General features: G+C 47.4%; 1 protein-coding gene across 1 annotated transcript in view; it reads right to left on the bottom strand.

Annotated features, from left to right (window-relative positions):
* Positions 1 to 24785, bottom strand: part of LOC134910695 (calpain-8-like) — a 92527-nt gene that overhangs the window by 62955 nt on the left and 4787 nt on the right. The window contains exon 2 of the mRNA XM_063919018.1: positions 2316 to 2385. Coding sequence (XP_063775088.1) covers positions 2316 to 2385 — 70 coding nt within the window. The remainder of the gene's footprint in view (positions 1 to 2315; positions 2386 to 24785) is intronic.

Below are 24785 nucleotides of genomic sequence, written 5' to 3'. Positions count from 1 at the left end.
TGCTGGGCGGGAAGGGGTGGGACGGCGGCATTAAGCCGCCGTTTAGGGGTCGTGGCCGGATTTTGCTGAGGACGGGCCGCAGCGGCTGCATGACGTCACACTCAGCCGCTGCGACCTGGGCAGCAACGAGTAGCTTCCGGCCAGTGCGCAGGAACTGCGCTGGCCGGGAGCTACTTCTGAAGTACAACAGCATCGCCGCTGTGCGATGCTTTTGTACTTGTGCAGGGTGGGGGGTCGGGCCAGACATGCGGGGCAGACTAGCCCCATGCTGGGCGTCCCCCTGCATGTCTGCTGGGTTCATAGGTCATGTGTGCACCCCCCTTGAAAAGTGTAATGCATGTCTGATCAGGTCTGAATTAGGCCCCATGGCCCTCATTCCGAGTTGATCGCTCGCTAGCTACTTTTTGCAGCCGTGCAAACGCATAGTCACCGCCCACAGGGGAGTGTATTTTCGCTTTGCAAGTGTGCGATCGCATGTGCAGCCGAGCGGGACGAAAAAGTTTTTGCAGTTTCTGAGTAGCTCTGAACTTACTCAGCCGCTGCGATCACTTCAGACTGTCCGGTCCCGGAATTGACGTCAGACGCCAGCCCTGCAAACGCCTGGACACGCCTGCGTTTTTCCTGCCACTCCAAGAAAACGGTCAGTTGACACCCACAAACGCCTTCTTCCTGTCAATCTCCTTGCGACGGCTGTGCGAATGGATTCGTCACTAGAAGCATTGCCCAGCAATGATGCTGTTTGTACCCATACGACGTGCGTGCGCATTGCGGTGCATACGCATGCGCAGTAGTAACCTGATCACTGCACTGCGAAAATCGGCAGCAAACGATCAACTCGGAATGAGGGCCCATGTTTCATAATATTAGCAAAACTGCGAGAACAACTTAATCTATAATTTTGCATGGAAGCGATATAATTTACTAATTTCCCAGCTCTTTGGATGATGTCAGTGGAGGCGTGGCCATGTCACAAGAAAGGACTGAAAGAATACCCCTTTCACACCGCACAAATAATCCGGTATCGACCCGATATATTGCCGGCTCAACGCGGATCGCTGTGCGGTGTGAAAGGGGTCACATCCAAAATCCTGGGTCACCTGACCCGGTATTTCAACCCGGGATTAAAGAAGGGTTATTACTGTGTCAGGTGCAGAGTGAACGGGTTGCCGCATCGACGCAACCCAGGACCCATTCACAGAATAGGCAGAGGCAGCGTGGAGATGATCTCATCTCCCAGCTCCATCCACCCCGGGTGCTGCCTCTATTCCCGCCTCCGATGGTCTGAAAGGGTCTTATGCTGGGTTGCACCCAGGAAGGACCCGTTTCCAATTCCCGGGTATGACCCGGCATTGCGATGTGAAAGCGGTATAAAAGAGCCATAAGGAAGGGGAACACAGGGGCAATTATGGCGGGAGTGAATTGTGCGCTGACCCAACCATCCGCCTTATAGACATGGAAAGCGACTGTGCTGACCAATGGCTTCTTATTGGTCTGCGCGGAATTGTAGGCTGCCTGTTTGTGTATATACTATACAGTGCATGTGACGGTTTCTACGCTTCAATCTTACACTCACACACAAACAAAAACAATTTTGAGGGTTTAAATAATTTTTGTAAGATTAGTCCTTTGGCTTTGCAAATGAAAAAATATATAATCATCATCATCATCATCATCAGAATAATGGCCCTCATTCCGAGTTGATCGCTCGCAAGGCGATTTTAGCAGAGTTACACACGCTAAGCCGCCGCCTACTGGGAGTGAATCTTAGCTTCTTAAAATTGCGACCGATGTATTCGCAATATTGCGATTACAAACTACTTAGCAGTTTCAGAGTAGCTTCAGACTTACTCGGCATCTGCGATCAGTTCAGTGCTTGTCGTTCCTGGTTTGACGTCATAAACACACCCAGCGTTCGCCCAGACACTCCTCCGTTTCTCCGGCCACTCCTGCGTTTTTTCCGGAAACGGTAGCGTTTTTAACCACACGCCCCTGAAACGCTGTGTTTCCGCCCAGTAACACCCATTTCATGTCAATCACATTACGATCGCCGGAGCGAAGAAAAAGCCGTGAGTAAAAATACTATCTTCATTGTTAAATTACTTGGCGCAGTCGCAGTGCGAATATTGCGCATGCGTACTAAGCGGAATTTCACTGCGATGCAATGAAATATACCGAGCGAACGACTCGGAATGAGGGCCAATGATAATACATTTAGTAGCAAACATATAACTACTGGGGGGCTCACATAAATTTAAGGCCCTTCCAAGTGGGTGAAATGACCGGTCGGACTTGGCGAGTTCTGTCTGTGTACTTACCGAGCGCGCCCTGGCAGATGTCACCACGTGTCGCTCCATCGACAATGAACTGAGGTTTTGGGCAAAGATCCTGTTAATATAAAACAGAATGGCGCATTAGGTTACAGCAATAATTAGCGCATATTTACCTGTGATACTAATTGTCAAATTAGCGGTGTTGTCGGTGTTCTGAGACTGCGGCTGCTGTATTTATTCTACAGCATTTAGGGGCTAATTCAACAAGAAGCGCAAAACTGCAAAAATCACAAAAATGTCGAAAATATGTAAAATCTGAGACCAAAAATACAATTTCTGAGACCAAAAATACAACTTCTGAGACATAGCAAAAACTACGTATGCACTACAAAAACTAGGCGTGTAGGGGGCGTACTAAAGGGCTGGTTTTGCAAAAACTACGGGCAGGGGCGTGTTGTGGGCGTATGCAGATTTTAGATAGGCGGAGCATACGCATTTTTTGCAACTGAACGCACATTTATGGTGTGCAGTTTCTGAGTGACTACAGGTCTACCTTAAAATCTGCACAAGCTGACCTCAGTTGTAGAATGTTCAATGTATACTGCAATCATTGCTTCATTACACCCCGCTGATACACCTCACACTGCTGACCACAATTCACTTAACAACATGTAAGGGAGCTTTAAACTATTTAACACATATATTACTCTAAAATATATGTTAGCAGTAACCTAATAATTCTTTAAGTTAATAACAATGCAGGTTTGTCAAGAACACACTTGTTTTCCTCCAAACATGTACAATAACATTTACAAGCAAGTTTTTATTTATTTTTGTGTTTGGTTAATGGCTTTTAGTTTAAAAGCTGAGTTTTTTTTTATGATTTAAAGCAACAAACAATTATTATCTTCAAAAATCATACCCACATACATGTGTAAGGTTTTTTTATTTTTTTTCCCCTTGGCAAAAGAAACATATGTTCAATAACATCACCACAATAATTGTGATTTTTGTGGACATTTTAATTATGCACCACTTTTTTTTTAAATATATTTTCACATTAAACAATAACATAAGGAATGTTAATAATAACAAAGAAACATTAATATGTCATGTATGTAAACTTTCATCATTAAAAAAAACCTTTTTTTTTTCCTTTTTCCGCCTGCATTTGTGGATTCACCAGCGGAAGTAGCTCGCCTTGTTGTTCGACGCATCCTGTCAGTAGGCATGGTTGGCTCAATGTTATGTGTGGCTGATGTTAAATTGTGACATTAGAAACCTTTACGCAAAAAATGCGACTAAGTGTAAGTTTTTTCGCAAAAAATGCGGATTTTTAAATCTAATCGCAAAATTTGCAAATTTGACAAGTCCACCTTTTTTTTTTGTAACATTAAATTAGTGTTGTAGATTTTCCGTTTGGGCGTGCTTTCGCAATTTTGCGTTTGGTCGCAGTTTTTGCTAATTTGTACTTATTACGATCCTTACTGAATTAGCCCCTTAATGCGCTATCATTACCGGGACATTTTAACAGACAAGAGAATGGAAGAAATATCAAACCTTCTAAAGAGGAGAAATGGAAGTGTTGCCCGTAGCAACCAATAAGATTCTAGCTGTCATTTATCTAGTACATTCTATAAACAGATAGCTAGAACCTGATAGGTTACTATGGGTCACACCTACACGTCTCTGACGGGACTAGGAAGGTTGGGGTTAGGCAGTAGGGGGGTATAGCCCTAGCCGCCACCCCCTCAGAAACAGCGGGGATATTTAGGTGTCTTTTTGGCAGAACAAAAATAAAGATTACTCTGCTGGAATCAGTCTTAAAGGCCTCATAAACTAGAACGATAATGCCCGATTTCATCCGACCTTTCGGGCCGGTAAATCGGATGAAAAGGGGCAAATCGGATGTGTTTTACATCCGATCCGATACACGTTCCCGTGAGCATCGGATCGCATCCTCCAGGTCGTTAGTGCTGCACTCGTGATATGTCGGTTCCCTCAGGTATGTCTGGGATCGCATACGATACATCGTATGCAAAGGGACCACATACGATGTATGGTATGCGATCCTGCCGCCCAGGAGTCTGCCGGGCGGTTCAAGGGAAATCGTACGTGACATGAGCGTCCAACATGTCGCTGTAGTGTTTACACCGGGTGATATAATATCCCCTTCAGGGTATTTGTTACAACTATATAGTAACTTAAGTGAAATGTAGAACTTGATGGAGATTTCCTTTTAGCCTCAGTGACTATGTGTGTAACACAGTGGCTGTAAGTGTGTAACAATGTGACTGTATGTGTGTAACAATGTAACTCTGTGTGTAACAATGTGACTGTATGTGTGTAACAATGTAACTCTGTGTGTAACAATGTGCAAAGTGACTGTAAGTGTGTAACAATGTAACTCTGTGTGTAACAATGTGACTGTAAGTGTGTAACAATGGGGGTCCTTCCGAGTTGTTCGCTCGGTATTTTTTTTCGCATCGCAGCGATTTTCCGCTTAGTGCGCATGCGCAATGTCCGCAGTGCGACTGCGCCAAGTAAATTTGCTATGCAGTTAGGAATTTTACTCACAGCTTTTTCATCGTTCTGGTGATCGTAGTGTGATTGACAGGAAGTGGGTGTTACTGGGCGGAAACAGGCCGTTTTATGGGTGTGTTTGAAAAAACGCTGCCGTTTCAGGGAAAAACGCGGGAGTGGCTGGAGAAACGGAGGAGTGTCTGGGCGAACGCTGGGTGTGTTTGTGACGTCAAACCAGGAACGACAAGCACTGAACTGATCGCAGATGCCGAGTAAGTGTGGAGCTACTCAGAAACTGCTACGAGGTGTGTAATCGCAATATTGCGAATACGTCGTTCGCAATTTTAAGAACCTAAGATTCACTCCCAGTAGGCGGCGGCTTAGCGTGAGTAAATCTGCTAAAAGCAGCTTGCGAGCGAACAACTCGGAATGACCCCCAATGTAACTCTGTAAGTGTGTAACAATGTAACTCTGTGTGTAACAATGTGACTGTATGTGTGTAACAATGTAACTCTGTAAGTGTGTAACAATGTGACTGTAAGTGTGTAACAATGTGACTGTGTGTAACAATGTAACTGTGTAAGTGTGTAACATTGTGACTGTAAGTGTGTAACAATGTAACTCTGTACGGGGTCTATTCATGAAGCAGTGGAAAGTGTGGAGAAGTGAGCCAGTGGAGAAGGGACCCATGGCGACCAATCAGCATTGAAGTAACATTTAGAATTTGTATACTATAAAATGAAACAGAGCAGCTGAATGGTTGCCATGAGCAACTTCTCCACTGGCTCACTTCTCCACTGTTTTCACTGCTTCATGAATAGACTCCTAAGTGTGTAACAATGTAACTCTGTGAGTAACAATGTAACTCTGTGTGTAACAATGTGACTGTAAGTGTGTAACAATGTAACTGTGTGTAACAGTGTAACTCAGTGTGTAACAATGTGACTGTAAGTGTGTAACAATGTAACTCTGTGTGTAACAATGTAACTGTGTGTAACAATGTGACTGTAAGTGTGTAACAATGTAACTCTGTAAGTGTGTAACAATGTAACTGTGTGTAACAATGTAACTCTGTGTGTAACAATGTAACTCTGTGTGTAACAATGTAACTCTGTGTGTAACAATGTGACTATAAGTGTGTAACAATGTAACTCTGTGTAACAATGTGACTAAGTGTGTAACAATGTAACTCTGTGTAACAATGTGACTGTAAGTGTGTAACAATGTAACTCTGTAAGTGGGTAACAATGTAACTGTGTGTAACAATGTAACTCTGTGTGTAACAATGTAACTCTGTGTGTAACAATGTGACTATAAGTGTGTAACAATGTAACTCTGTGTAACAATGTGACTATAAGTGTGTAACAATGTAACTCTGTAAGTGTGTAACAATGTAACTGTGTGTAACAATGTAACTCTGTGTGTAACAATGTAACTCTGTGTGTAACAATGTGACTATAAGTGTGTAACAATGTAACTCTGTGTAACAATGTGACTGTAAGTGTGTAACAATGTAACTCTGTGTAACAATGTGACTGTAAGTGTGTAACAATGTAACTCTGTGTGTAACAATGTAACTCTGTGTGTAACAATGTAACTCTGTGTGTAACAATGTGAATGAGTCTCAGTACATAAGTAACAGCTGCCATCCAGCACCAGTACTGCGGCTAATACTGTACGGTATGACTGACCCTGGTGACCCCATGACGCTGCTGTATATGTCACATTTCCCCTCTGATATCGCCGTGTGGTCCTGTCTTGTACTTTACTGATAAAGTTGATTATTTTGTATGAATAGGACGTAAGCCGTCATTCAGCATCAGTTGCAGTATTGCTAAATTAGCAAAACTGCAACTGCTTGTGATCGCATGCTGGGGCGCACTCAGCACTGGGCTGCGGCCAGCGAAGCGATCGCAATACAATTGCAATTGAATCACTGACTTGGGGTAGCCCACTGTCTGCGCAGCCCACGAAGGCAGTCGTGCCACTGACACTTTCCGCGTCCCATCGGCCGCGTGTGACATCACGCTGACACCCGAAAAATGGTCCCTGTCCCCATTTTAGCCATCCCACCCCCGTAACACTGCATTGCCGCCCTCTTAAACGCCTCTGCCTGTCAATCAGCATTATGCGATCACATCGCTATAGCGACGCTTACTGAATGCGGCCGCATCTAGGGATGTTGTGCAGACTCCACCTCTGCCTATGTCCCAGCGCTTCAGACACATCTCACACGTTTCTCTTTGTCCGTCAGGCAGGATTTACTGGACATGTCGTGTCGACCTACTGACTGCAGTGTCGACCAATACATTGCCAGTCTATCATCCGGATACCATTTGATTTTGTTTCACAGATTTGTAGATTTTTATTTTTCTGTAAACTATTGCTTTAGAATCCGTAAAATCCTTACGTGTATCCGACGCTGATCCCTGTGTTTAAGCTGAGCCTCTACATTTACTGCTGAGCCCTAAATGAGCGTAATCACCATGAATACCCTGTGTCCTGTGCCGTGTGTCTTACAGTGATCTGATAATGGGCCTAATTCAGACCTGATCGCAGCAGCAAACTTTAACGGGCAAAACCATGTGCACTGCAGGTGGGGCAAATGTAACATGTGCAGAGAGAGTTAGATTTGGGTGGGATGTATTCAAACTGAAACATAGGTGTGCGCAGGGGGGGTGCCTGGTGCGCACAGGCACCCCCTAATGTCCGGCACCCCAATCTCACATGCCTGATGCAGCAATCGCCGAGCAGGCAGATTACTGTCCCCTCTGCGCTGCACCCTGTCAGGACTGCACTACTGACCGGACGCCTGGGTTAATCAAGGGTGCCACTGCCATCGGCTTTCAAATTCCCAGCTCCACCTCCACGTACAAAAACAGTGTGATGTGACGTGAGGAAGACAAGTTCAATACTGGCAGGCGGTCAGCAGCAGCATTGACACGTCACTCGTTTTTCCAGCAGCAGCAGTAACTAGTCTGCGACTGTCAGTGTCAGTGAGTGACTGCAGCTTGCAGGGGAAAGAGAGGGGGAGCCAGACCAGGCTGAGGAGGAGAACTGTAATTGCAGCGAGTGCCATCAGGGGTGTTTGTTTGGTGCACACCACAACATATGACAATGTATCTGCTTTATTAGGATTGGTACAAGGGTGGATATTTTATATGCGTTGACCATCAATAGATGGTGCTAGACACGTCCAAAAGGCGGTGCTAGACACACCCCTCCGACGGTGCACCCCCTAATAAAATGTGCTGCGCACGCCAGTGAACTGAAATCTAAATTGCAGTGTAAAAATAAAGCAGCCAGTATTTACCCTGCACAGAAACAATATAACCCACCCACATCTAACTCTCTCTGCACATGTTACATCTGCCCCACCTGCAGTGCACATAGGGCCTAATTCAGAGTTGATCACAGCAGCAAACATGTTAGCAGTTGGGAAAAACCTAGGGGGTCATTCAGACCTGATCGCACGCTAGATTTTTTCGCTGTGCTGAGATCAGGTCAGAGCTGCGCACGCGTATGCACCGCAATGCACAGGCGCGTCGCACGGGTACAAAGCGGATCGTTGCTGTGCGATGGGTTTTACGAAGAATCCATTCACACAGCCGATCGCAAGGAGATTGACAGGAAGAAGGCGTTTGTGGGTGTCAACTGACTGTTTTCTGGGAGTGTTTGGAAAAACGCAGGCGTGTCCAAGCGTTTGCAGGGCGGGTGTCTGACATCAATTCCGGGCCCAGACAGGCTGATGTGATCGCAGCGGCTGAGTAAGTTCTGGGCTACTCAGAAACTGCACAAAACTTTTTTTGTAGCGCTCGGCTGCACATACGTTTGCACACTTGCAATGCAAAAATACACTCCCCTATGGGCGCGACTATCTGCTCGCAGCAGTGCAAAAAAAACCTAGTGAGCGATCAGGTCTGAATCAGGCCCCATGTGCACTGCAGGGGGGGCAGATGTAACATGTGCAGAGAGAGTTAGATTTGGGTGGGGTGTGTTCAAGCTGAAATCTAAATTGCAGTGTAAAAATAAAGCAGCCAGTATTTACCCTGCACAGAAACAAAATAACCCACCCAAATCTAACTCTCTCTGCACATGTTATATCTGCCCCACCTGCAGTGCACATAGGGCCTCATTCCAAATTGATCGCTCGCTAGCAACTTTTTGCAGCGCTGCAATCAGGTTAAAACTCGGCAAAACTGCGCATGCGTATGCACCGCAATTCGCAGGCGCGTCGTACAGTTACAAAGAGGATCGGTGCTGGGCGATGGATTTAACGAAGAATCCATTCGCACAGCCGATGGTAAGGAGATTGACAGGAAGAGGGCGTTTATGGGTGTCAACTGACCGTTTTTTGGGAGTGTTTGGGAAAACGCAGGCGTGTCCAAGCATTTGCAGGGCGGGTGTCTGACATCAATTCCGGGACCAAAAAGACTGAAGTGATCGCAGCGGCTGAGTAAGTCCAGAGCTACTCAGAATCTGCAAAAAATGTTTTTGTACCGCTCGGCTGCAAAAGCGTTTGCACACTTGCAAAGCAAAAATACACTCCCCTATAGGCGGCGACTATCTGATCGCAGCGCAGCAAAAAGTTGCTAGCGAGCGATCAACTCGAAATGACCCCCATGGTTTTGCCCATTAGAGAAAGATTTTGCTTTTGCGATCAGGTCTGAATTAAGCCCAGTGTTCCAGGTCAGAGATATGTATAAGCCCTTACACGCAGTGTGCAAAATCTGCGTCCTGTCAGCAGCACTTGGGCTGCAAATGTCGCTGTCAGGTATATTACCGTCTATGGGAGTCCAGAATAAAATTGTGAGGTAATACTTTTACTTGTAGAGAAGCATTTTTAATAATAAATGTATTTGCCCCCTTATATCATAGCTCGGTATGTCTAGGTGCAACGTTACTGGCTTTTTCTCTAATGTCCTAGTGGATGCTGGGGACTCCGTAAGGACCATGGGGAATAGACGGGCTCCGCAGGAGACAGGGCACTTTAAGAAAGAATTTAGATTCTGGTGTGCTCTGGCTCCTCCCTCTGTCCCTCCTCCAGACCTCAGTTTGAATCTGTGCCCGGACGAGCTGGGTGCTGTTCAGTGAGCTCTCCTGAGCTTGCTGTAAGAAAGTATTTTGTTAGGTTTTTTTTATTTTCAGGGAGCTCTGCTGGCAACAGACTCCCTGAATCGTGGGACTGAGGGGAGAGAAGCAGCCCTACTCTCTGAAGATAGGTCCTGCTTCTTAGGCTACTGGACACCATTAGCTCCAGAGGGATCGTACACAGGATCTCACCCTTTGTCGCCCAATCCCGGAGCCGCGCCGCCGTCCCCCTCGCAGAGCCGGAAGACAGAAGCCGGGTGAAAGAAGCAAGAAGACTTCGAAATCGGCGGCAGAAGACTCCAGTCTTCATATGAGGTAGCGCACAGCACTGCAGCTGTGCGCCATTGCTCCCACACTACACCCACATACTCCGGTCACTGTAAGGGTGCAGGGCGCAGGGGGGGGGGGCGCCCTGGGCAGCAATTAGAGACCTCTTTGGCAAAAGTTTGCATATATACAGTTGGGCACTGTATATATGTATGAGCCCCCGCCAAAATTGTACATGAAAGCGGGACAGAAGCCCGCCGTCGATAGGGCGGGGCTTCTTCCTCAGCACTCACCAGCGCCATGTTTTTTCTCCACAGCACCGCTGAGAGAAAGCTCCCCAGTCTCCCTGCAGTTACACGGTAGAAGAGGGTAAAAAGAGAGGGGGGGCACATAATTAGGCGCAAAAATCAATATAAACAGCAGCTACTGGGTTAACATTAAGTTACTGTGTTATTCCTGGGTTAATAGCGCTGGGGTGTGTGCTGGCATACTCTCTCTCTGTCTCTCCAAAGGGCCTTATGGGGGAATTGTCTTCAGATGAGCATTCCCTGAGTGTGTGGTGTGTCGGTACGTGTGTGTCGACATGTCTGAGGTAAAAGGATCCCCTAAGGAGGAGATGGAGAAAATATGTGTGTGAGAGGGTGTCTCCGTCGACAACGCCGACACCTGTTTGGATATGTGTAAGTGCTGAGGTGAATTTATTGCACAAAAGATTAGAGAACAGACAGGGAATCTACCCATGTCTGTCCCTATGTCGCAGAGACCTTCAGAGTCTCTCAATGCTTACTATCCAAAATAATAGACACTGATATCGACACGGAGTCTGACTCCAGTGTCGACTACGATAATGCAAAGTTACAGCCAAAATGGCAGAAAAGTATTCAATATATGATTATTGTAATAAAAGATGTTTTGCATATCACTGATGACTCATGTGTCCCTGACACAAGGGTACACATGTTTAAGGGGAAGAAAGCTGAGGTAAATTTCCCTCCTCTCATGAAGAAAAAGAGCGGGAATCTCCAGACAAGAGACTGCAGTTTCCCACAAAGAATTCTCAGGCAGTATCCTTTCCCCACTAGGGCCAGGATATGATGGGAATCTTCCCCTAGGGTGTCACGTTTGCCCAAAAGGTAGCCCTGATGTAACAGCTATCCTCAGGGATCCTGCAGATAGCGTGCACATTTCTGGTACACTACTCAGACCGGCGATTGTGTCGGCTTGGGTATATAGCGCTGTAGCAGCGTGGTCAGGTACCTTATCAGCAGAGATTGAGACCCTAGTATGTATGTATATATATATATGTATATATAGAGATATATATATTAAAGATGCTGTCTTAAGAGATATATATATATAATACATGCCCAAAGAGACATGAGTATACTGGGTCCTAGAGTCAAAGCTATGTCGATTTCTGCTTGACGTGTCCTGTAGAATATGCAATGGACAGATGATGCCGACTTAAGAGGCATATGGAAGGCTGAAGATTGTGTGGAGAAGGGTTCTCGGACCTGGTCTCCACAGCTATAGCTGGTAATTCTGATATTTTGCCTTATATTCCTGCACAGCCTACGAAAGCACGACATTATCAAATGCAGCCTTTCGAACAAAGAAACAAGAAAGTCCGAGGTGCGTCCTTTCTTGCCAGAGGCGGGGGCAGAGGAAAGAAGCTGCACAACACAGCTAGTTCACAGGAACAGAAGTCCTCCCCGGCCTCTACAAAATCCACCGCATGTCGCTGGGGCTCCACAGGCGGAGCTAGGCCCGGTGGGGGCACGCCTTCGTAAGTTCAGCCACAAGTGGGTTCACTCCCTGTTAGATCCCTGGGCAATAGATATTGTGTCTCAGGGATACAAGCTGGACTTTGAGGAGATGCCCCCTCACCGACAGCCCTGCCGGCTTCCCCCCACGAGAGGGAAACAGTGTTAACTGCAATTCACAAATTGTATCTTCAACAGGTGGTGGTCAAGGTTCCCCTCCTTCAATAAGGAGGGGGTTATTATTTGACCATGTTGTAGTCCCGAAACCAGACGGTTCGGTCAGACCCATATTGAATTTAAAATCCCTGAACATATACCTGAAAAGGTTCAAGTTCAAGATGGAATTGCTAAGAGCGGTCATTGCAAGCCTGAAAGGGGGAGATTTTATGGTGACTCTGGACATAAAGGATGCATACCTTCATGTCCCCATTTATCCACCTCATCAGGCGTACCTCAGAATTGCGGTACGGGATTGTCATTACCAATTTCAGACGTTGCCGTTTGGTCTCTCCACGGCCCCGAGAATATTCACCAAGGTAATGGCGGAAATGATGGTGCTCCTGCGGAAGCAAGGTGTCACTATTATCACGTACTTGGACGATCTCCTCATAAAAGCGAGATCAAGAGAGCAGTTGCTGAACAGCGTATCACTTTCTCTGGAAGTGTAACGGCAACACGGCTGGATTCTATATATTCCAAAGTCGCAGTTGGTTCCTACAGCTCATCTGCCTCTCCTAGGCATGATCCTAGACACAGACCAGAAAAGGGTTTATCTCCCGATAGAGAGAGCTCAGGAGCTCGTGACACTGGTCAGGAATCTATTAAAACCAAAACAGGTGTCATCACTGCACTCGAGTCCTGGAAGGATGGTGGCATCATACGAGGCCATTCCCTTCGGCAGGTTCCATGCGAGGACCTTCCAATGGGACTTACTGGACAAGTGGTCCGGATCACATCTTCAGATGCATCGGTTAATCACCCTATCCCCCAGGGCCAGGGTGTCTCTCCTGTGGTGGCTGCAGAGTGCTCACCTTCTCGAAGGTCGCAGATTCGGCATTCAGGACTGGGTCCTGGTGACCACGGATGCAAGCCTCCGAGGGTGGGGGGCAGTCACACAGGGAAGAAATTTTCAAGGGCTGTGGTCAAGTCAGGAGACTTGCCTTCACATCAACATCCTGGAACTAAGGGCCATATACAACGCCCTACGTCAAGCGGAGTCCCTGCTTCGCGACCAACCGGTTCTGATTCAGTCAGACAATATCACCGCAGTGGCTCATGTAAACCGCCAAGGCGGCACAAGGAGCAGGGTGGCGATGGTAGAAGCCACCAGAATTCTTCGCTGGGCGGAGAATCACGTAAGCGCACTGTCAGCAGTGTTCATTCCGGGAGTGGACAACTGGGAAGCAGACTTCCTCAGCAGGCACGACCTCCACCCGGGAGAGTGGGGACTTCATCAAGAAGTCTTCATGCAGATTGCAAGTCGGTGGGAACTGCCACAGGTGGACATGATGGCATCCCGCCTCAACAAAAAGCTGCAGAGATATTGCGCCAGGTCAAGAGACCCTCAGGCGATAGCTGTGGACGCACTGGTGACACCGTGGGTGTTCCCGTCGATCTATGTATTTCCTCCTCTTCCTCTCATACCCAAGGTGCTGAGAATCATAAGGAAAAGAGGAGTGAGAACAATACTCTATGTTCCGGATTGGCCAAGAAGGACTTGGTATCCAGATCTGCAAGAAATGCTCACAGAGGACCCATGGCCTTTGCCTCTAGGACAGGACTTGTGCAACAGGGGCCCTGTCTGTTCCAAGACTTACCGCGGCTGCGTTTGACGGCATGGCGGTTAAACGCCGGATCCTAGCAGAAAAAGGCATTCCGGGTGAGGTCATTCCTACGCTGATAGAGGCTAGGAAGGATGTGACGGCTCAACATTATCACCGTATATGGCGAAAATATGTGGCTTGGTGTGAGGCCAGGAATGCCCCTATGGAGGAATTCCAGCTGGGCCTTTTCCTTCACTTCCTACAGTCGGGAGTGACTTTGGGCCTTAAATTGGGTTCCATTAAGGTTCAGATTTCGGCCTTATCCATTTTCTTTCAAAAAGAACTGGCTTCTCTGCCTGAAGTTCAGACGTTTGTAAAGGGAGTGCTGCATATTCAGCCCCCTTTTGTGCCTCCAGTGGCACCTTGGGATCTTAACGTGGTGTTGAGTTTCCTGAAATCACACTGGTTTGAACCACTCAAAACGGTGGAAGTAAAATATCTCACGTGGAAGGTGGTCATGCTATTAGCCTTGGCTTCGGCTAGGCGTGTGTCAGAATTGGCGGCTTTGTCACATAAAAGCCCTTATCTGGTTTTCCATGCGGATAGAGCAGAATTGCGGACCCGCCCACAATTTCTGCCGAAAGTGGTTTCATCCTTTCATATAAACCAACGTATTGTGGTGCCTGTGGCTACTACTGACTTGGAGGATTCCAAGTCACTGGATGTAGTCGAGGCTTTGAAGGTTTATGTAGCCAGAACGGCTAAGGTCAGGAAAACAGAATCTTTGTTTATCCTGTATGCTTCCAACAAGCTTGGGGCGCCTGCTTCAAAGCAAACTATTGCTCGCTGGATCTGTAACACGATTCAGCAGGCTCATTCTGCGGCTGGGTTGCCGCTGCCTAAATCAGTTAAGGCCCATTCCACAAGGAAGGTGGGCTCTTCTTGGGCGGCTGCCCGAGGGGTCTCGGCATTACAGCTTTGCCGAGCGGCTACTTGGTCAGGTTCAAACACCTTTGCAAAGTTCTACAAGTTTGATACCCTGGCTGAGGAGGACCTTGTGTTTGCTCATTCGGTGCTGCAGAGTCATCCGCACTCTCCCGCCCGTTTGGGAGCTTTGGTATAATCCCCATGGTCCTTACGGAGTCCCCAGCATCCACTAGGACGTTAGAGAAAATAAGATTTCTCTATCGTCCTAGTGGATGCTGGGGTTCCTGAAAGGACCATGGGGAATAGCGGCTCCGCAGGAGACAGGGCACAAAAGTTAAGCTTTAGGATCAGGTGGTGTGCACTGGCTCCTCCCCCTATGACCCTCCTCCAAGCCTCAGTTAGGTTTTTGTGCCCGGCCGAGAAGGGTGCAATCTAGGTGGCTCTCCTAAAGAGCTGCTTAGAAAAGTTTAGTTTAGGTTTTTTATTTTACAGTGAGTCCTGCTGGCAACAGGATCACTGCATCGAGGGACTTAGGGGAGAAGAAGTGAACTCACCTGCGTGCAGGATGGATTGGCTTCTTTGGCTACTGGACATTAGCTCCAGAGGGACGATCACAGGTACAGCCTGGATGGGTCACCGGAGCCTCGCCGCCGGCCCCCTTGCAGATGCTGAAAAAAGAAGAAGGTCCAGAATCGGCGGCAGAAGACTCCTCAGTCTTCTTAAGGTAGCGCACAGCACTGCAGCTGTGCGCCATTGCTCTCAGCACACTTCACACGGCAGTCACTGAGGGTGCAGGGCGCTGGGGGGGGCGCCCTGGGAAGCAATGAAAACCTATTTTTTGGCATAAAATACCTCACATATAGCCTCCGGGGGCTATATGGAGATATTTAACCCCTGCCAGAATCCGTTGAAGAGCGGGAGACGAGCCCGTCGAAAAAGGGGCGGGGCCTATCTCCTCAGCACACAGCGCCATTTTCCCTCACAGAAAGGCTGGAGGGAAGGCTCCCAGGCTCTCCCCTGCACTGCACTACAGAAACAGGGTTAAAACAGAGAGGGGGGGCACTAATTTGGCGTTAGAAATATATATAAAGATGCTATAAGGGAAAACACTTATATAAGGTTGTCCCTATATAATTATAGCGTTTTTGGTGTGTGCTGGCAAACTCTCCCTCTGTCTCTCCAAAGGGCTAGTGGGTCCTGTCCTCTATCAGAGCATTCCCTGTGTGTGTGCTGTGTGTCGGTACGTGTGTGTCGACATGTATGAGGACGATGTTGGTGAGGAGGCGGAGCAATTGCCTGTAATGGTGATGTCACTCTCTAGGGAGTCGACACCGGAATGGATGGCTTATTTAGGGAATTACGTGATAATGTCAACACGCTGCAAGGTCGGTTGACGACATGAGACGGCCGACAAACAATTAGTACCGGTCCAGACGTCTCAAAAACACCGTCAGGGGGTTAAAACGCCCGTTTACCTTAGTCGGTCGACACAGACACAGACACGGACACTGAATCCAGTGTCGACGGTGAATAAACAAACGTATTCCTCATTAGGGCCACACGTTAAGGGCAATGAAGGAGGTGTTACATATTTCTGATACTACAAGTACCACAAAGATGGGTATTATGTGGGAGTGAAAAAACTACCGTAGTTTTTCCTGAATCAGATAAAATAAAATGAAGTGTGTGATGAGGCGTGGGTTTACCCCGATAGCAAATATTGGCGTTATACCTTTTCCCGCCAGACGTTAGGGCGCATTGGGAAACACCCCTTAGGGTGGATAAGGCGCTCACACGCTTATCATGTGGCGTTACCGTCTCCAGATACGGCCGCCCTCAAGGAGCCAGCTGATATGAAGCTGGAGTAATATCCTAAAAAGTATATACACACATACGGTGGTTATACTGCGACCAGCGATCGCCTCAGCCTGGAAATGCAGTGCTGGGTTGGCTTGGTCGGATTCCCTGACTGAAAATATTTTAGTGATATAGAGCATTTAAGAGGATGCAGTCTATATATATATATATATATATATATGCGAGATGCACAGAGGGATATTTGCACTCTGGCATCAGGATAAGTGCGTTGTCCATATCTGCCAGAAGATGTTATGGACACGACAGTGGTCAGGTGATGCAGATCCCATACGGCACATGAAAGTATGGTCGTATAAAGGAGAGGAGGTACTTGGGGTCGGTCCATCGGACCTGGGGGCCACGGCAACAGCTGGGAAATCCAACCTTTTTACCCCAAGTCACATCTCAGCAGAGAAAAGACACTGTCTTTTCAGCCTCAATCCTTCCGTTCCCATAAGGGCATGCGGGCAAAAGGCAGCCCCTTTCCAGGAACAGAAGCCCTCCACCGAGTCTGCCAAGTCCTCAGCAGGACGCTGGGGCCGTGCAAGCTGACTCAGGTGAGGTGGGGGGTCGTCTCAAGAGTCTCAGCGTGCAGTGGGATCACTCGCAAGTTGACCCCTAGATCGTACAAAGTATTATCCCAGGGGTACAGTTTGGAGATTCGAGACATTTTTTCCTCGCAGGTTCCTGAAGTCTGCTTTACCAAAGGCTCCCTTCGACAGGGAGGCAGTATTGGGAAAAAATTCACAAGCTGTATTTCCAGCAGGTGATAATCAAAGTACCCCTCCTACAATCAAGGTAAAGGGTATTAGTCTTCCACACTATATTGTGGTACTGAAGCCAGACGGCTTGGTGAGACATATTCTAAATCTGAAATCTTTGAACACTTACATACAAAGGTTCAAATCAAGATGGAGTCACTCAGAATAGTGATAGCGAACCGAAAAAAAAAAAAAAAAAAAAAAAAAAAAGGGGACTATATGGCGTCCCTGGACATCAAGGATTACTTCCATGTCCAAATTTGCCCTTCTCAACAAGGGTATCTATGGTTCGTGGTACAGAACTGTCAATATCAGTTTCTGACGCTGCCGTTGAATTATCCACTGCACCCCGGGCCTTTACCAAGGTAATGGCCGAAAAGATGACTCTCTTCAAAGAAAAGGGCATCTTAATTATCCCTTACTTGGACGATATCCTGAAAAGGGAAAGGTCCAGAGAACAGTGGGAGGTCGGAATATTCCAAAAATCGCAGCGGTTTTCCGACGATACGTCTGCTGTTCCTAGGAATGATTCTGGGCATAGTCCAGAAAAAGGTGTTTCTCCTGGAGGAGAAAGCCAGGGAGCTATCCGAACTAGTCAGAAACCTCCTAAAACCAGGCCAAGTATCAGTGCATCAATGCACAGGAGTCCTGGGAAAAATGGTGGCTTCTTACGAAGCAATTCCATTCGGCAGATCTCACGCAAAAAATTTTCAGGGGGATTTGCTGGACGAATGGTCCGGATCGCATCTTCAGATGCATCAGCAGATAATCCTGTCTCCAAGGACAAGGGTGTCTCTTCTGTGGGTGGCTGCAGAGTGCTCATCTTCTAGAGGACAGCACATTCAGCATTCAGGACTGTGTTCTGGTGACCACGGATGCCAGCCTGAGAGGCTGGGAAGCAGTCACACAGGGAAGAAATTTCCAAGGAGTGTGGTCAAGTCTGGAGACTTTTCTCCACATGAATATACTGGAGCTAAGAGCAATCTACAATGCTCTGAGCCTAGGAAGACCTCTGCTTCAAAGTCAGGCGGTGCTGATCTGGTCGGACATCATCATGGCAGTCGCCCACGTAAACAGACGGGGCGGCACAAGAAGCAGGAGGGCAATGACAGCAAGAACTTTTCGCTGAGCGAAAAATCATGTGATAACACTGTCAGCAGTGTTCATTCCGGGAGTGGAAAACTGAATTTCCTCAGCAGGAATGAATTCCACTCGGAAAAGTGGGAACTTCATCTGGAAGTTTCCACATGATTGTAAACCGTTGGGAAAGACCAAAAGGTGGTCATAAGATGGCGTTTCACCTGAAGCGCCAGGTCAAGAGACCCTCAGGCAATAGCTGGGTCGCTCTGGTAACACCGTGGGTGTACCAGTCGGGTATGTGTTCCCTCCTCTGCCTCTCATACCCAGGGTATTGAGAATTATAGTAAGGAGAGGAGTAAGAATTATACTCGTGGCTCCGGTTTGGCCAAGAAGGACTTGGTAACCGGAACTTCAAGAGATAAGAAGGGTCTTGATTCAGCAAGAATCATGTCTGTTCCAAGACTTACCGCAGCTGCGTTGACGCAGGGGCGGGTGAACGCCGGATCCTAAGGGAAAAAGGCATTCCGGAAGAGGTCATCCCTACCCTGGTCAGAGCCAGGAAGGAGGTGACCGCACAACATTATCACAGTTTAGGTGAAAATATGTTCCATGGTGTGAGGCCAGGAAGGCTCCACGGAAGAATTTCAACTAGGTTAATTCCTATATTTCCTGCAAACAGGAGTGTCTATGGGCCTCAAATTGGGGTCCATTAAGGTTCAAATTTCGGCCTGTCGATTTTCTTCCAGAAAGAATTGGCTTCAGTTCCTGAAGTCCAGAAGTTTGTCAAGGGAGTACTGCATATACAACCCCTTTTGATGTCTCCAGTGGCACTGGGGGATCTCAACGTAGTTTTGGGGATTCCAAAAATCACATTGGTTTAAACCACTCAAATCTGTGGATTTGATATATCTCACATGGAAAGTGAACATGCGGTTGGTCCTGGCCTCGGCCTGGCGAGTGTCAAAATTGGCGGCTTTGTCTCACAAAGCCATATCTGATTGTCCATTCGGACAGAGCAAAGCTGTGGACTCGTCCCCAGTTTATCCCTAAGGTGGTGTCAGCGTTGCACCTGAACCAGCTTATTGTGGTACCTGCGGCTACTAGGGACTTGGAGGACTCCAAGTTGCTGGATGTTGTCAGGGCCCTGAAAATATAGTTTTCCAGGTCGGCTGGAGTCAGGAAATCTGACTTGCTGTTTTATCCTGTATGCACCCAACAAGCTGGGTGCCCCTGCTTCTAAGCAGACTATTGCTCGTTGGATTTGTAGTACAATTCAGCTTGCACATTCTGTGGCAGGCTTGCCACAGCCAAAAATATGTAAATGCCCATTCCACAAGGAAGGTGGGCTCATCTTGGGCGGCTGCCCGAGGGGTCTCGGCTTTACAACTTTGCCGAGCGACTACGTGGTCGGGGGAGAACACGTTTGTAAAATCCTACAAATTTGATACCCTGGCTAAGGAGGACCTGGAGTTCTCTCATTCGGTGCTGCAGAGTCATCCGCACTCTCCCGCCCGTTTGGGAGCTTTGGTATAATCCCCATGGTCCTTTCAGGAACCCCAGCATCCACTAGGACGATAGAGAAAATAAGAATTTACTTACCGATAATTCTATTTCTCGGAGTCCGTAGTGGATGCTGGGCGCCCATCCCAAGTGCGGATTATCTGCAATACTTGTACATAGTTATTGTTAACTAAATCGGGTTATTGTTGTAGTGAGCCATCTTTCAGAGGCTCCTCTGTTTTCATACTGTTAACTGGGTTCAGATCACAGGTTGTACAGTGTGATTGGTGTGGCTGGTATGAGTCTTACCCGGGATTCAAAATCCTTCCTTATTATGTACGCTCGTCCGGGCACAGTATCCTAACTGAGGCTTGGAGGAGGGTCATAGGGGGAGGAGCCAGTGCACACCACCTGATCCTAAAGCTTAACTTTTGTGCCCTGTCTCCTGCGGAGCCGCTATTCCCCATGGTCCTTTCAGGAACCCCAGCATCCACTACGGACTCCGAGAAATAGAATTATCGGTAAGTAAATTCTTATTTTTACTTACCGGTAAATCTATTTCTCGTAGTCCGTAGTGGATGCTGGGCGCCCGTCCCAAGTGCGGACTTCTTCTGCAATGCTTGTGTATAGTTATTGCTTAAATAAGGGTTATGTTATAGTTGCATCAGAGTTTATCTGATGCTCTGTGATTGTTCATACTGTTAACTGGGTATAGTTATCACAAGTTATACGGTGTGATTGGTATGACTGGTATGAGTCTTACCCTGGATTCCCAAAATCCTTTCCTTGTACTGTCAGCTCTTCGGGCACAGTTTCTCTAACTGAGGTCTGGAGGAGGGGCATAGAGGGAGGAGCCAGAGCACACCAAAATCTAAATTCTTTCTTAAAGTGCCCATGTCTCCTGCGGAGCCCGTCTATTCCCCATGGTCCTTACGGAGTCCCCAGCATCCACTACGGACTACGAGAAATAGATTTACCGGTAAGTAAAATCTTATTTTTTCTTTGCCCCACCTCAGCATCAGCCCCAAAACATAGGAAAACTCATTTATAAAGTACAAAACCACAACACAGATGTTCTTTCATGACGTCACACACCTAATTTTGTGCAAATTATCTGTTTTATGGGGAAGCGCAGGGATGTACAGACCATAGCGGCGGTGTGGCATCTACAGGCGCTCAAACACTTCCGCCAGCTGATCGTAGCAGCCGGTCGTATCTGGCCCGTTCCTCCATAAGGCATGTGAGTATAAAGCATGAATCTCAGTTTGGGCTACCCTCCCATTCCCCATGAAACATTATTTTTCTCACATTGGGGAATATTTACTAATTATCAGGTTTACACCCGATAATTATAATCTGTTATCGCCGTCAATAAGAAATGAACATTCCCCTGAATGTACTAAAAATCACATGTACTGTAGGGATAGGGGCTCCGAAATGAGCTCAGTTATGCGATGTGTAAAAGTACAGTGATCCCATAAGCCTGGGGCCGCACATGCGCGAGTGGAGAGTGCTGTAGAGGGATCCCGCAAATCCCTCTCCCAGTAACTCTTGCAGAATGTTGTCTACAGACTACAATGGCTGATGCCATCTTCAGAATCCTATGAGGGCTGCATTTAAGGAACAAAAGCGGGGGAACGCAGCAGCAGATATCTCTGACATTTGCTGCAATCCCCCGTACATACATTTGTGGGAAACTTTATATTTGCAGGTAGCCCCCGAAAACACCTGCAAATATTCACTGATAAATAGGCCCCATAGTCACAAAAAGATCCATTTGCAGAAAAACAGGTGAAACGTTTGTAGCAGCGGGCCACTTGGCAGGTATTCAGCGCGGGGTTGGATAATAGGATTTTTTGTTGCATGGCAGTGGTCCCAGAATTACTGTCTACGTGTATTTCATACCAATGGAGGTGTTACTATGCACGGACTGCCGGGACACCTAAACATCTGCAGACGCCACGTCCACTGTATTGTTCATTATCTGCGGTCTGTTAAAATTCAGCAAACAGCCGTTTCGCTTTAAGGTGCTGTTTAAGACCCCGCAGAGGTTGTGTCACCTACTGTTTAATTAGAGAACAAGGAAAATGCGTCATTTGACCAGCAATGCCAAAACTTGTGCATGCAACTGTATATTGGCCCTCATTCCGAGTTGTTCGCTCGCAAGCTGCTTTTAGCAGCTTTGCACACGCTAAGCCGCCGCCTACTGGGAGTGAGTCTTAGCTTATCAAAATTGCAAACGAAAGATTAGCAAAATTGCGAATAGACACTTCTTAGCAGTTTCTGAGTAGCTCCACACTTACTCGGCAACTGCGATCAGTTCAGTCAGTTTCGTTCCTGGTTTGACGTCACAAACACTCCCAGCGTTCGGCCAGACACTCCTCCGTTTCTCCAGCCACTCCCGCGTTTTTCCCAGAAACGGTAGCGTTTTTTCGCACACACCCATAAAACTGCCAGTTTCCGCCCAGAAACACCCACTTCCTGTCAATCACATTACGATCACCAGAACGAAGAAAAAACCTCGTAATGCCGTGAGTAAAATACCTAACTGCATAGCAAATTTACTTGGCGCAGTCGCACTGCGGACATTGCGCATGCGCATTAGCGACTAATCGCTCTGTTGTGAGAAAAATATAACGAGCGAACAACTCGGAATGACCCCCATTGTGATGTATATGTTCATGTTCATGCAAATAATACATGTAAATATAACAGATGCTTCATTGCGTCTCACTAAGAGCTGTGTCGGTGAGAGGAGAAGCTGGGACAGGAAAATCAGGCACCATCCCCACCTGCTTCTACCACAAATGTAGGGAATTCGCACAGAGGATGTCACCAGCAATCGCCACCTTTATTGCATCAGTCTCCCGATGCACACACAATGGGGTCAATTTACTAAGATGAGCGTTCTATTTAAGATGAGATGTTGGCCATAGCTACCAATCAGATTCTACTTCTCATTTATCTAGCACCTTCTATCTAGAAGATAATACCTGGAAGCTGATTGGTTGCTATGGGCAACATCCCATCTTAAATAGAACTCCCATCTTAGTAAATTTACCCCATTGTGTCTTATCTATCACGTTACGGTTACAGCTGGAGAATGGACTGGCCATGGTATACTGGGATATACCAGTTAAGGGGGGGCGGGGGACTGGCAGACATAGCACAGGCGGCTGCACTTCTACACACTAGTAAAGCTGTCTCATGTAACCAGCTCTAAATAACCACTCATAAAATGTCTATACATAAAGCAGCCATATAGTACGTTAGGGTCCATTTTAAGCAGCGGCCTGTCCTGCCTATATAGATACATGGGGATGAAAAAAAAGACTTGCTTTTAAATGGCCATATCTATCTATCTATCTATCTATCTATCTAATGATTCAGTTAGTATAAGGCATATTGTCACATTTATAAATGTAATTATTGCTGTAGTGGAGAGAGCCTCAGGGCTGATACAGACATATACAATCATATATGTTGTAAGCGCACTTGTCTTTATACGTCAATCAATGCATTGTGGATTCATACAGTATATGTTCATACTAACGAGGTGCAACCAGAAGCTAAGTGGGGCCTAATTTAGAGCTGGACACGGTGACGATTGAGGTTGCGGTCTACCCATGTTTTGTTACTGTCATTCTGCACACACACGGCGAGGGAGTAGCGATGGTGGACGCAGAGAGGATTTCTCCTCGCAGCGAGGGACAGGTAGCCAGCTTTAGGGGGAGGAAATTTGGGGGTGTCTAGAAAAATGATGGTGCGTTTTCTGGGCGTGGCCTAGTCTTGCACTGTGAATGCATACGCCGATCGAGAGGGCCTGGTGTCTGATCTGAGAGGCACATAGGATGTCTCAATTGTTCGATGGTCTGACTATGTGCGACCGATGTTCACTTCATTCTTGGGGTTATTCAGAGTTGGACGCAGATTTTGCTATCTAAGCAAAATCTGCGACCACTAAAGTCACATGCTGAATGCTGCCCAGCACAAGGCAAGTCCATCCAGCATGTGTGGTGCTGCGGCTGCCCTGCGATAGCAATTAAATTGCAATCGCAATGAAAAACTCTCAAACAGAGGTTGTTTTGTAGCCATGCCAAGCTGGCAGAGGAGATCTGGCAGTCTCTGCAGGACAGTCTTGGTCCTCCAGCCCTTCCTCCTCCAAAAACACCCATTTTCTGTGGATTAAGGGCTTCTGGGGGTCATTCCGAGTTGATCGCTAGCTGAATTTGTTCACAGCGCAGCGATCAGGCTAAGAATCGGCAGTTCTGCGCATGCATATGCGGCGCAATGCGCACGTGCGACGTACGGGCACAACAAACGATGTTGTTTTGCACAGGGTCTAGCGATGCATTTCAGTCGCACTGCTGGCCGCAGAGTGATTGACATGAAGTGGGCGTTTCCGGGTGGCAACTGACCGTTTTCACGGAGTGTGCGGAAAAACGCAGGAGTGCCAGGTAAAACGCAGGCGTGGCCTGGCGAACGCTGGGCGGGTGTGTGACGTCAAATCTGGAACTGAATAGTCTGAAGTGATCGCATGCGCTGAGTAGGTTTTGAGCTACTCTGAAACTGCACAAAATTTTTTTCTAGCCGCTCAGCGATACAACCGTTCGCACTTCTACTAAGCTAAAATACACTCTCAGTGGGCGGCGGCCTAGCGTTTGCACGGCTGCTAAAACAGCTAGCGAGCGATCAACTCGGAATGACCCCCACTATGCCTATAATAAACAGCCCTCTTAAACTCACAACAGTAATTGGAGGTCCCCAGAATGCACAGATGACCTTAGAGCAGGCATGTCCAAACTGTGGCCCTCCAGCTGTTGAGAAACTACACATCCCAGCATGCCCTGACACAGCTTTAGCATTCTCTGACAGCAAAACTGTCAGGGCATGCTGGGATATGTAGTTTCACAACAGCTGGAGGGCCGCAGTTTGGACATGCCTGCCTTAGAGGCATTAGCAGTGCAGGTACAAAGCAGAGAT

The sequence above is a fragment of the Pseudophryne corroboree genome, chromosome 4 (assembly GCF_028390025.1).
Source record: "Pseudophryne corroboree isolate aPseCor3 chromosome 4, aPseCor3.hap2, whole genome shotgun sequence".
Taxonomy (NCBI): domain Eukaryota; kingdom Metazoa; phylum Chordata; class Amphibia; order Anura; family Myobatrachidae; genus Pseudophryne; species Pseudophryne corroboree.
Note: the sequence above shows the minus strand (reverse complement) of the source record. Positions and strands in the feature narration are given on the sequence as shown.